Source organism: Sus scrofa, chromosome X, assembly GCF_054392235.1.
Source record: "Sus scrofa isolate SSC_HxYL_T2T_F1_AM1 chromosome X, Sscrofa_HxYL_maternal_Yorkshire_Landrace_v2.0, whole genome shotgun sequence".
NCBI lineage: Eukaryota > Metazoa > Chordata > Mammalia > Artiodactyla > Suidae > Sus > Sus scrofa.
This window is the reverse complement of record NC_139401.1, coordinates 93,170,642-93,183,217: the sequence shown is the minus strand read 5'-3', so window position 1 is coordinate 93,183,217 and position 12,576 is coordinate 93,170,642. Positions and strand designations below refer to the sequence as shown.

Genomic DNA, 12,576 nt, shown 5'->3' with positions numbered 1-12,576 from the left:
GAGAGATGGATCCTCACCAGTATGGATGCCAACAGCCTTTTCCATGGTCCCATAAAGGCTCTGCCACAACCAACCTTATAAAAGAAATCTCACGGAAGCACTAAAAAATATTCTTTCTTCTATTATATTTCCTTCTTATTTCAAAATAATAACTGATGTATTCACTCCCATAGACACCAGACTTGGACAAGAAAGAGGATGTTTTCCTAGCAAATACCCTCAGGACCCTAAAATACCTGTCCCCCTCTCTATGTCCCAAGGACAGATTTCAGCACTTCTTCATTCAAAGCATCTCTCACTTCCTTCCTCCTCTCACCACTCCCATGGCCAGCAGTGAAATCTCACGCCTTTAGCATCTATACCTGAACTATGGTGCTAACGTCCTGACCAGTGTTCCAACCTCCAGTGGCCACTCCTGTCTCCACCCCAACTCTGACCCATTCTGCACACAACTCAGCTACATTGCCTTCCTTTCATCCTGTCATTCCTCTAGTCACAAGAGGCTTTGGTGTCTCCCTGAGGTGGCTGGAGTAACATGCAAACATCTCAGCTTAGAAATCAGGGTTTCCCATGAATGGGACTCACCCCAAGTGCTGGACTGTATTTCCCATCATTCCCCTCCCACACTTTGCACTCCAGGCAGGCCAGCCTCCTCTCTGGAGCAAGATCCCCACCTCCATGCCCTTCTTCCCGTCCTTCCTCCCTCCTCCAGTGCCCAGCCAGCCTGTTTTTATCCTATCCTTCATGCCCAGCTTACTTAAGTGTCCCCTCCTCTATAAAACTTTCCCTGACCACTGTTGCTTGCAGAAGTTTCTGCTGCCTCTAAGCATAATAGAAACAGCTGACCATTATCAGAGGTTCTTGAGTTTTGTTCATATCTTTTTGTTTCCATACATCTTGCCTTTCCAAACAGGCATAAATTCAAGGACAAAGACGTGTCTTTTTTTCTGCTTAAAACACACAACTTTATTGATGACATAAAAATAAAGTCTCAAATGTATAAACAATAAGTCCACACAAAGGACCAAAGATAACCTTACTTATGAAAAATCAGTTCAGTTTCTGCTCATGAAGCATACCAAAAATATCTCAATCCAGACAAGGTAAAAAATCAACACATGTATTTTCAGTACAAGTTTGAATTCATTAGGTGTTCATAAAATGGTCCAGCTATAGACCATCAGAAGCAACATCAGTTTAGAAGTTACAATGCAATTTACAATGTGCATTACTTCCAGGCTGCAAAACCACAATATTACTCAAATTTGTTTGGAAAACTACAACTAATTAGAGTTTACTTAATAATAGCTCAACTCTTTCTTTCACCTCAGGGTCATTGTATTCTGCTGCTAAGACTCGAAGTTTCTTGGCACATGCTTTAGGCCGCTGGAATACGAAATAAAGGGAATTTTTACTGAACTTGTCCTGGGTAAATACTTTTGCTCTTCTTTTAAAATGGTAATTTATATTTTCAAATAGTGAAAGAGCATTAAGAATATTCTCCTTTGTCTCTTTCTTGCTAAAAATATTAATCAGTGATGCTGGTGCATTGGCAATGAGCAAGTCTTTTGTCATAGATGGATTTTTAGAGAAATTTAAAAGCATTCCCAAAATATGGTCTTTAGTTTCTCCACTTCCCACTGTTAACAAACGAAGAAATTCTGAAATGTAATTTGTAACCATATGCTGATATTCACTAATAATAGTCAGGTGCTTTATCAATCTCAATCCAGCCAGCTGCACATTTGAATTCAGGGGATAGGTGATAGTGTCTTCACATACTTGGTTTAAGTATGTTTTAACCTTCCGATGATTTTCAGCAGCCACCGAGATATTATTCAGTGCATTTAAAGCCTTCTGCCTAACACTGGGGTAGGGGTTATTGAGCAAGCCTTCAATAATTGAGATTCTACCTGCATTACGAATGACTTCATGGGAAAATGGGTAATCAGGACTGTTATATAGAGCATTATTGGCTATTTCATGAATAGAAGGATCTTCAGTCATCTCAATCATGCAAATAAGTTTTTCAAGCTCTTGTGGATCCATGTTAGTTTCACGTTTACAGCGGCAGGCCCAGGGCTGAATTTTCTCCCCAGATCTGATCTGCTTTCTGAGCTCATCTTCAGGTGGGAAGCAAGACTCATTTTGGTATGGAAATTTCATTTCTGTCCAGATCATTGCTCCTGCCCATGACCCCATTCCTGCCCCAGGAACCATGGATGGATATGTGACTCTTGATTCTGCTGACTTTTTGGCTTTAGTCTTAGGTACATATTTTTCCTCACTTTTGTTTTCATTACTATCCCAGAAACAAGACTTTACATCAACTCCACCAGCAGCCTCAAGCTTATCCTTGGTGCTGGTCTTATTTTCAGCCCCCTGCTGAAAATTGACATTTTTCTCACGATTGGATCTGAATTCATTACTGTTCTCACTCTCAGCCCAAAACAATGACCTTAAACTGATCTCCTCAATATCAGGGCTAGATGCTCTACTTACCTCATCCTCATCTACATCCTCAGCCAAAGTCCAGGACCCCATGTCAGCCTCTTCCCCAGCCCCAAGCCTAGACCCTGTAGTGGCTGCATCTCCATCCCAGAGCCAAGACTCCTGCCTGACCTCAGTCCCAGACTCAGCCCCCAAACAGGAATCCATACAGGTGGCTTCATTAGATCTGATCCAGCACCCAATATTGGCCTTGTTCTCAGCCCTGAATCTGGAACTAATGACAGCCTCTTCCCCAACCCCTGAGTTGGATTCAATACTGGCTTCATTTTTACCTCCAGGACTAGACACAATACCAGACTCTTCCCCTCTCCAGAACCAGGATCCTGTACTAGCCTCACTCCCAGCCCCAAGCCAGGATCCTTCATTGGCCTCCATCCTAGCACTTACCTGAGACCTTCCACTGGTCTGGTCTCTAGCCCTAGCCCAGGACCCTCCACTTGCTTGCTCGTCAGGCCCCAAGCTAGACCCTCTACTGGCTTCCTTCCCAGGCCTAGACCCAGCCCATGATTTTCTACCAGCCTGATCCCCACTGCCAGTCCAGGAGCCTCCTCCACTGGCCTGATCTTCAAATCCAGGTTTGGAACAGCTACCAGCCTGATCACCAGCCACAACCCAGGACTGCCCACTGGCCTGACTCCCACCACCAGCCCAGGACCCACCACTGGGCTGATCTGCAGACCCTGGACTAGACCCTCCAGTGGCCTGGTCCACAGCACCAGACCAAAATGCTCCTGCACTGGCCTGATCTTCAAATCCGGGTTTGGAACAGCTACCAGCCTGATCACCAGCCACAACCCAGGACTGCCCACTGGCCTGACTCCCACCACCAGCCCAGGACCCACCACTGGGCTGATCTGCAGACCCTGGACTAGACCCTCCAGTGGCCTGGTCCTCAGCACCAGACCAAAATGCTCCTGCACTGGCCTGATCTTCAAATCCGGGTTTGGAACAGCTACCAGCCTGATCACCAGCCACAACCCAGGACTGCCCACTGGCCTGACTCCCACCACCAGCCCAGGACCCACCACTGGGCTGATCTGCAGACCCTGGACTAGACCCTCCAGTGGCCTGGTCCACAGCACCAGACCAAAATGCTCCTGCACTGGCCTGATCTTCAAATCCGGGTTTGGAACAGCTACCAGCCTGATCACCAGCCACAACCCAGGACTGCCCACTGGCCTGACTCCCACCACCAGCCCAGGACCCACCACTGGGCTGATCTGCAGACCCTGGACTAGACCCTCCAGTGGCCTGGTCCTCAACACCAGACCAGAACGCCCCTCCACTGGCCTGATCTTCAAATCCGGGTTTGGAACAGCTACCAGCCTGATCACCAGCCACAACCCAGGACTGCCCATTGGCCTGACTCCCACCACCAGCCCAGGACCCACCACTGGGCTGATCTGACTGATCTGCAGATGCTGGACTATACCCTCCAGTGGCCTGGTCCTCTGTGCCAGACCAGAATGCTCCTGCACTGGCCTGATCTTCAAATCCAGGTTTGGAACAGCTACTAGCTTGATCACCAGCCACAACCCAGGACTGCCCACTGGTCTGACTCCCAGAACCAGCCCAAGACCCGCCACTGGACTGATCTGACTGATCTGCAGACGTTGGACTAGACCCTCCAGTGGCCTGGTCCTCAGCACCAGACCAAAATGCTCCTGCACTGGCCTGATCTTCAAATCCAGGTTTGGAACAGCTAACAGCCTGACCCACAGCCCCAGCCCAAGATGCTCCACTGACCTGATTCCCAGTAACAGCCCAGGACCCACCACTGGATGGGTTCATGAGTCCTAGCCCAAGTCCTCCAATGACCTGACCACCAGCCCCAGCCCAGGACCCTCCTACACTAGCATGATTCCCACTGTAAGCATAGTACCATCCAGTAGACTGAGCCTCAGGCACTGGCCTTGGTCCTCCACTGGCCTGGTCCCCAATGCCAGCCCAGGAATCTCCAACAGACTGGTCCCTGGGCACCAATGTAGAACCTCCACTAACCTGGCCTCCACTATCAGCCCAAGACACATTTCCAGATTTGGCCTGATCCTCAGATCTAAGCTTTGCCTCACCACCAGCCTGATGTCCAGGTTCGGCCCAGGACACTTCATTGGCCTGGTCCACAGCCCCAACCAAGAAACCTCTACTGGCTTGGTCCCCAGAGTCAGCCCAGGACCCTCCACTGGACTGGTCTTCTGGCTGTGACCTGGACCCTCCACCAGCCTGGCCACCGGCACTAGCCAAAGATCCTTCTTCACTGACTTGATCCTCAAATCTAGGCTTAGCCCCACCACCAGACTGATCAACAGTCCCAGTCCATGAACCTCCACTGGCCTGATCCACGGCTCCAACCAAGAATCCTTCACTGGCCTGGTTCCCAGTGCCAGCCCAGGACCCAACACTGGACTGGTCTGCAAACCCTGGCCTAGACCCTTCACTGGCCTGTTCTCCAGCCATAACCCAGGACCCACTGCTGGACTGATCCACAGGCCCCAGCCTGGACCCTCCACTGGCTTGGTCTGTGGTGCCAGCCCAGATCCTTCCACTGGACTGACCTTCAGGACCGAGCCCAGCCCCAGCCCAGGACACACTTTCATGGGCCTGATCCTGAAGTCTAGGCTTAGATATAGCACCAGACAGATCACTAGTCCCAACCCAGGATGCACCACCAGACAGATCACTAGTCAGAATCCAGGACCCACCAGTAGCCTGGTCCACAGCCACAGCCCAGTACCCAATATTAACCACATTCCCAGTTGTAGCCTGAGCCCAGGGCCCTGCATTAGCCTGAATCCCAGTCCCATCCTGGGACCTTCCACTGGCCTGTTCCTGAGCCCCAGCCCAGGACACTCCATTGGCCTGGTTCTCAACCACAGTCCAGGACACTCCAATGGCCTCTCCCCCAGCCCAGGATACCCCACTGGTCTGGCCCCCAGCCCAAGAACTCTCACTGGCCTGAGCTCCAGCCCAGGGAACCCCAACGGCCTGGTTCCCAGTGCCAGCCCAAGAACCCCCACTTGCCTGGTTCTCAGCCACAGTCCAGGACCCTCCAACAGCCTTGTCCCCAGTCTCTACCCAGTAACCTCCACTGGCCTGGCCTCCAGCCCAGGACTGTTGACTGGCATGACTCCCAGCCCAGAGGCCCCCACTGGCCTGGTCCCCAACTCCAGCCCAAGACTGAATACCAACCTCATTCTCACTCCGAGCCCCACTCCAGGACTCAACACTGGTTTCATTCTCATCATCAGCCCAGGACATGCTATTCTCCCAGTATCCATCCCTAGCCTGAAACCTAAATTTGATCCATCGCTCAGAAGCAATCCAGTCCTCAACACCAATACCACTCCAGTAGTAGTCGTGGACCTTAGGTTGAGACTTCCTGCAGGCCTGAGTGTCTGCCCCATCCTCACTCTCAGAAGTGGGTGTGGCCTTAGCCTTGGGCTTTACAGAGACATCTCCTGTGGCTTCTGCCTCAGACTTATGTATAGTCTTGTCCTTTGCCCCAGACTTACTTTGGGAATGGGTCACAGACTGACGCTGGCCAGAGCCCATCAGAGCTGCTCCAGCCTCTGCCTTAGACTCAGCCACACGATTGCCCCTGACCTTACTCCTGGCACCAAGTAAGGCCTCACCATGGGAACTGGCCACAGCTTGGGATGGGGCAGAGCCTATTGAATCTGCTCCAATCCCTGCCTTAGACACAGCATTGGGATTGCCCCTGACCTTACTCCTGGCACCAAGCAAGACCTCACCCTGGGAACAGGCCACAGCCTGGGGCTGAGCAGAGCTTGTTTTATCTGTTGGAGGCTGGGCAGGGTCTATTGTATCTGACCCAGTTCCTGCCTTAGACACAGCATTGGAATTGCCCCGGACCTTATTCTTAGTACCACTCAAGGCCTCACCTTGGGAATTGGCTACAGCTTGGGGATGGGCAGAGCCCTTTGTATCAGGCCTAGACCCTGCCTTAGACACAGCACTGGGATTTCCCCGGACCTTGTTCTTAATACCACACAAGGCCTCACCCTGGGAAGTGGCTGCAGACTGGGGATGGGCAGAGCTCTTTGTATCTGACCCAAGCCCTACCTTAGACACAGCACTGAGATTGCCCCGAACCTTATTTCTGACACCAGATAAGGCTTCAGCTTGGGACCGAGCAGAGCCCATTATATCTGTTCCAGACTCTGCCTTGGACACATCGTTGGGATTACCCCTGACCTTACTCTTGGCACCAAGCAAGACCTCACCCTGAGAATTGGCCACTGCTTGGGGCTGGGCAGAGTTTGTTGTATCTGTTTGAGGCTGGGCAGAACATGTTGTATCTGGCCCAGACCCTACTTTAGACATAGCACTGGGATTGCCCCGGACCTTATTCTTCGTAGCAGGCAAGGATTCACCCCAGGAACAGGCCACAGCCTGAGGCTGAGCAGAGCCTGTTGTATCTGTTCGTGGCTGGGCAGAGCCCTTTGTATCTGACCCAGTCCATACTTTAGACACAGCACTGAGATTGCCCCGGACCTTATTCTTAGTTCCAGATGAGGCTTCACCCTGGAAATTGACCACAGCCTGGGTCTGAGCAGAGACTATAGTATCCACTTGAGGCTGGGCAGAGTCAAATTTTGTGTCTGGCCCAGTCCCTGCCTTAGACACAGCATTGGGATTGCCCCGAACTTTATTCTTGACACTAGGCAAGGCCTCACCCTGGAAATTGGCCATTGCCTGGGGCTGGGCAGAACTCTTTGTATCTGTCCCAGTCCATACTTTAGACACAGCATTGGGATTGCCCCGGACCTTATTCTTGGTTCCAGGTGAAACTTCACCCTGGAAACTGGCCACACCCTGGGGCTGAGGAGAGCCGATTGTATCTGCTTGAAGCTGGGCAGAGTCAAATTTTGTGTCTGGCCCAGTCCCTGCCTTAGACACAGCATTGGGATTGCCCCGAACCTTATTCTTGACACCAGCTAAGGCCTCACCCTGGGTATTGGTCATAGCCTGAGGCTGGGCAGAGCTCTTTGTATGTAGCCCAGCCCCTGACTTAGATATAGTATTGAGGTAGTCCTGAACCTTATTCTTGGCACCAGGCATGGCTTCACCCTGGGAACCGGCCATATCCTGAGGCTGACCACCAGCCCTGGGTTCTGCCTTGGCCTCTACCATAGACATGGCATCAGGATCACCCCTGCCATCAACCCTGGAATCAGGGAGAACATCAACTTGGGTCTTGGCCCCACCTTGAGGCTGCACACAGGTTTTCACATCTGTCCCAACCCCTGCTTTGCACTTGCCTTTGGCTTTGCCCCTAGATTTACCTCTAGTACTAGGTAGAGCCTCAGCATAGCTCTTGGTAGAAATCTGAGACTGTGCCTTTGTGTCTGTCCCAGCCTCTTCTTTAGACTTGGTGTTGGCATTGCCCTGAGCCTTAATCTTGTCATCAAGCAAAGCATCAGCCTGGACCGTGGCTGTAGGCTGATGCTGTGTATAGGACTCAATGTCTATCCCAAACCCCACCTTAGATATGGAATTGGGATTTACTCTACCCATAACCCTGGCATCAAGCATAGCCTCAGCCTGAGCACTGGCTACAGCTTGAAGCTGAGCAGAAGCCCACATGTCAGCTCCAGTCATTGCCCTATATATGACATTGATATTTCCCCTATCATCAACCCTAGCACCAGACATTGTCTCAGCCTGTCTCTGGATCACAGTCTGAGATTGTATAGAAATATTCATATCTGCCCCCACCCCTGCTTTATACATGACATTGGCATTACTCCCAACATCAGCCATTGCCCCACGCATGGCTTCAGTCTGGGCCTTGGTTACAATCTGAGGCTGAACAGAAGCCCTCATGTCGGTGGCAGACCCTGCCTGATGCATGGTATTGTAATTCCCCTTGGCTTCAACCCCAGTACCAAGCACATTATCAACCTGGTTCTCAGCCACAACCTGAGAGAGTGCACAGGACTTCATATCTGTTCCAGTTTCTGCTTTGGCCATGGTATTAGGATTTCCCTTAGCATCAACTGTGGTACCAGACCTGGCCTCAGACTGAGTCTTGGCCACACTCACAGTCTCTTCCCAGGCTCTTGCCTTGGTCTCAGCCACAATTCCAATCTTGTTTATGGCACCCATCATGGCCACTTCCCCGGTTACTGCCAAGGCCTCATTCTGTGTCACCATTACTCTGTTCACCTCTTTCTCTTTTTCAGCCAATATACGAGTTTCTGCTTTGGTCTGGGTCATTGCTTCTTTCTTGGTCTCTGCCCTAGCAACAAGTGCCCAAGCTTTAGCTTTTGTCTGGGTCACTGCCTCTTTCTTGACTAGTCTCCCAGCCTCAGAGTCAGTTTGAGTTACTGCCTCTTTCATAGCCACATCATAGGCTTCAGCTTCAGTCAGAGTCACTGCCTCTGTCATGACCACTGTTTCAGCCATTGTTGTGGCCTCAGATTGGGTCTCTGTCTCTGCCTCAGCCATTGCCTTGGCTTGAGAGTTGGCTTGGGTTCTGGCTTTAGCAGTGTCCTTAGTCTCGACTTCAGCCCCAGCCCTACCTCCAGCTCCAGTTTCTGCTCCAGTATTGGGCTTGGGTCTAGTCTCAATCTTTGTCCCAGCCATGGCTTCACACATGGCCACGGTCTGGTTCTGTATCCCAACCATATTCTCCATCTTGACTCTGGGCCCATTTCTGGCAAGTCTCCTCACACCCTGGGCTCTTCCCTTGGTTAATCTGTAAATGTAGTAGCAGGTACCAGCCCAAATCATCAGTCCTGCAGTCACCCAGCCCACTTCCTGAACACGACCCATGTAATCACCCCTGCTGATGGCACGAACAAGGTACAGAGGGGCTCAATCAGGCTGGGAAAAGAGGGTAGTAGTAGGTCTGGGTGTAGGCCTGTGAGGGCGCTGGTCTTCAGCCACTCAGAGGCCACTACAGCTGCCACTGGAGGTGGACCTAGAAGTGGAGGAAGGAAATGGACTAAAATTTCTAATTCTGTGCATCATACAGACAGATACACAGAAGGACAGGAAAGTGTAGAAATGATGTACTTGATGGGGGAAGACGATGATCAGCAAATTCTCTCTCCACCCCTTTTATTTCATCTCCTCCCCTTCTTCCCTAGTGCCCAACAATTTCCCCCAAGGTACTTCCGTACACATGTCCTTATACAAAATGAACAGTGGAAAGGATGGTGGTAGGGCTGACTATGAATGGAAAGCACTCGGACCTTGATTTTTTTACTGGACCTACTCTAGTCATCAATCCCACAGGTCCCCACCCTCATACCAACCTGCAATGGTCAAGGTAGTTCCCTCCTCTTTCCTTCTCTTGATTGGAGATTATACCCTAAAGTAGATTAGGAACTCATGAGATCTGTGAACCTGGAGACAGACAGGCAAGTGGAAGGACAGACAGGAGTGGAGATTTTGTTCTTGATGTGACATATATATTATTAGCAAACTACCTCACTGTCTCCTTCAGTTCACCCCATTCCCTGTACCAAAATAAAGGTGAAGGGGTGGGTTAAGTGACAGGGATGGAGGGAAAGGTGGCTGCAAAGGGGAGAGGCTGAGGATCCTCTAGACTGGATATTGACCTGATTGGATGGACACTGATCTCCAGCAACCCACCCTAGACATCTACCCCAGTGGTCCCAATCCTCTTACCAGTCTATATCATTTGGGAATAATTTCCTCCTTGTTTCTTTGTGTCCAGTGATCTCAAACCTTTCAGACCTGCAGGCAGACCTATGGACAAGTAAACAAACAGGAAATAGAGACTGAGTCCTTCACAGATCAGACAAGCACCCAGTCCCTGCCTTGGGAGAGCCCATGTCGCATTTGCTAGTATCTTGTGGTCCCTCCTTTCAAGTCTTCTCTCAGTCACACTCCAGCCCACCCTTTCCCCCAATATTCCTGTTTCCTGCACTGAAATCAGTAGACGGGGGTGGCAACACTGTAGAAATCTGGCATAGTGTAGGGGAGGCAGAAGTACCCTCCACTGAGACCCTCTCAAGTCTCAGCCACCTTATGCACTCACCCTCTCTTGTTATCCCCAGGCGCTGCCCACCTTCGCACCAACCTCCAGGGTTCCGGGCCCGTCTCCCACTTTCTTGTGCTTTCAGGGGGTAAACAGCCCTACTGTGGGCCTACGGGAAGATCTAGGAACAAACAGAAACAGGGGAAAGTGAATGTTGAGTGCTTGTGACATCCCAGCACCTAAGAAAGAAATGGGTCCCGGGACCTGCCTCATCGGATTTAAAGACTTGTTCTCTGGTAAGCAAAACCTAAGGCTTCTCCAGTACTGAAACAGGAGGCTGGGGAGGGGGGAGAGTGTGCAGGAAAAAGAAGAGACAGGCAAATTATTCTAAAACCACCTGTAGGATTCTAGGGCTTCTCACAAAAGTCCATTATTTCCTTCACCAGGGTGTGCAGACAGGTGGGGGGAATCTGGAAAACTGAAAAATGCGAAAACAGATGGAAGCCCCCAGATCCCATACTCTAGGATCACAGCCTACTGCCATCTATTTCTCCTTAAACCCATCTCTAGGAGTCTCCAGCAAAGGAGACAAGGGGGGTGGGTGAGGCTTTGACTTCTGCAGAATCATGCCTCCCTCGCAAAGGCTATTTCCAAAAAAAAAAAAAAAGGTAATTCTTTGATACGACAATTTGTATTTTCCCAATATTGTCTAAAGTGCAAATAAAAGCACCTATAAAAAGCATCCGTAAAAGCTGCCGTATTTACTGGTCTTCAACATGCAATTTCAGTTAAAAAGCCCAAGCTTGGTAAGTAAAGGCAGATTAGGGAAAGCCCCCGATAGCACCCCTTATACCCCACCGGATAGCGGTGCCTGTCATTAAGAATATTCATGTAGAACTTCAACGGTTCGCAGCGAGTGCTCGTGCCCACACTAACCTCCGCTGATCCTGTGCAGTTTTCTCCTCGACTTCTTCCCTCGCCTCACCACCAACAGTGCCACACCGAACGACTGTCGTCAGACTGGAGAGAGTAAAGGCGCTGAGTGCTTGAATCAGCAGCCAGGACACAAATCTCAATACTCGCTTTCCTGGATTTAGGAACCCGGTTATCAAACATCCCTGCCCATATTGTGAGACCGCCACCCGCACCAACCCCGCCGTCCAGTCGCCAAGGCCCACCATTTTCTCTGCAAACGCCACTGTGGCCTGTCCCTTCTACTGAAAGGAGCAGGAAGCGGAGCGGACGTGTGTGGTCGGTGATTACAGTCAGAAAGGATGGAGCATCTTAATCTCTGCATTTCCCTCTTGAGACACTCCCCCCACCATCCGCCCTGTCAAAGCCCACGGTTCCCCAGCACAGACGTAGGCAGGAGGAGGAGGGCTCTGGAGAATCCAAGCGCAGGGTACGGGAACTTGAGCCCGCTTTGTCCCCCACCCCCGAACCCGCCCCTCTGGGTCGGCGGTCCGCTGCCGCCCTGGCCGCGGCGCGCGCGAGGCCCTTACCTGCTCCGCTTCCCCGGGCCCGAAGCCAGCCCGCCGTGCGCAGGGCAGCGGGGAGCTGGTATCCAGGCAGGAGTGACGACTGCTCCGAAGGCTGCGTCGCTCTGCAGCTCCCGGTCACGTGACGGCCTAGCGTCACCGCCGAGCTCGCCCTCCGACAGCCCCCTCTCCGCCCCCGGGCTGGCGGGGAGTTCAACAGGACCCTCCCCTCCACCTCCGCAGGCACGATCTCCCCCGCCACCCAGCAGCGCGCGAGGCCCCGTCACTCAGCTCGCTCCTCTCCAATCTGAGAGCCCACAAGTGGCATCACCTCCCTGCGGTTGGAGTTTGCCCTTCTCTTGTTACCAGGGAGGGTCTGCATCCCCCATCCACGCCCAGGCCTTGTCTCTGGCCTTTGCTGTTTCTTTGAGGACTCTCTCTTTCTCTCAAGTGCAGTAAGATCACCGTCCCCGTGGGGTACGTTGTTGCACCAAAAAGGGCTAGGGAAGGGGTATTAGGAAGGGGTGCATAGAGTGAGAGGAGAGGCTTAACTTTTTTTCTCTCTCTCTTCCTTTTTTTCCCCCATTTAACGTCACATTCATTGTTTCTGTAATG

The 12,576-nt window shown here is 51.4% G+C and overlaps 1 protein-coding gene across 3 annotated transcripts; it reads right to left on the bottom strand.

The window, feature by feature from the left end:
* Window positions 1-940: 940 nt before the first annotated feature.
* Window positions 941-10,664, bottom strand: ARMCX4 (armadillo repeat containing X-linked 4). 3 transcript variants are annotated; one of them, XM_021079813.2, is made up of 4 exons: window positions 10,544-10,664; window positions 10,171-10,251; window positions 9,795-9,885; window positions 941-9,457 (listed from the first exon to the last, which is right to left on the bottom strand). In XM_021079813.2, exon 4 carries the CDS (start codon window positions 9,307-9,309, stop codon window positions 1,288-1,290), a length of 8,022 nt encoding a protein of 2,673 aa, XP_020935472.2. In that variant the 5' UTR covers window positions 9,310-9,457; window positions 9,795-9,885; window positions 10,171-10,251; window positions 10,544-10,664; the 3' UTR covers window positions 941-1,287. The 3 variants fall into 3 exon arrangements, with proteins under 3 accessions (XP_020935472.2, XP_020935476.2, XP_020935477.2); XM_021079817.2 differs by having other exon boundaries at window positions 9,795-9,850; XM_021079818.2 differs by having other exon boundaries at window positions 9,795-9,850; window positions 10,574-10,664.
* Window positions 10,665-12,576: the final 1,912 nt, after the last annotated feature.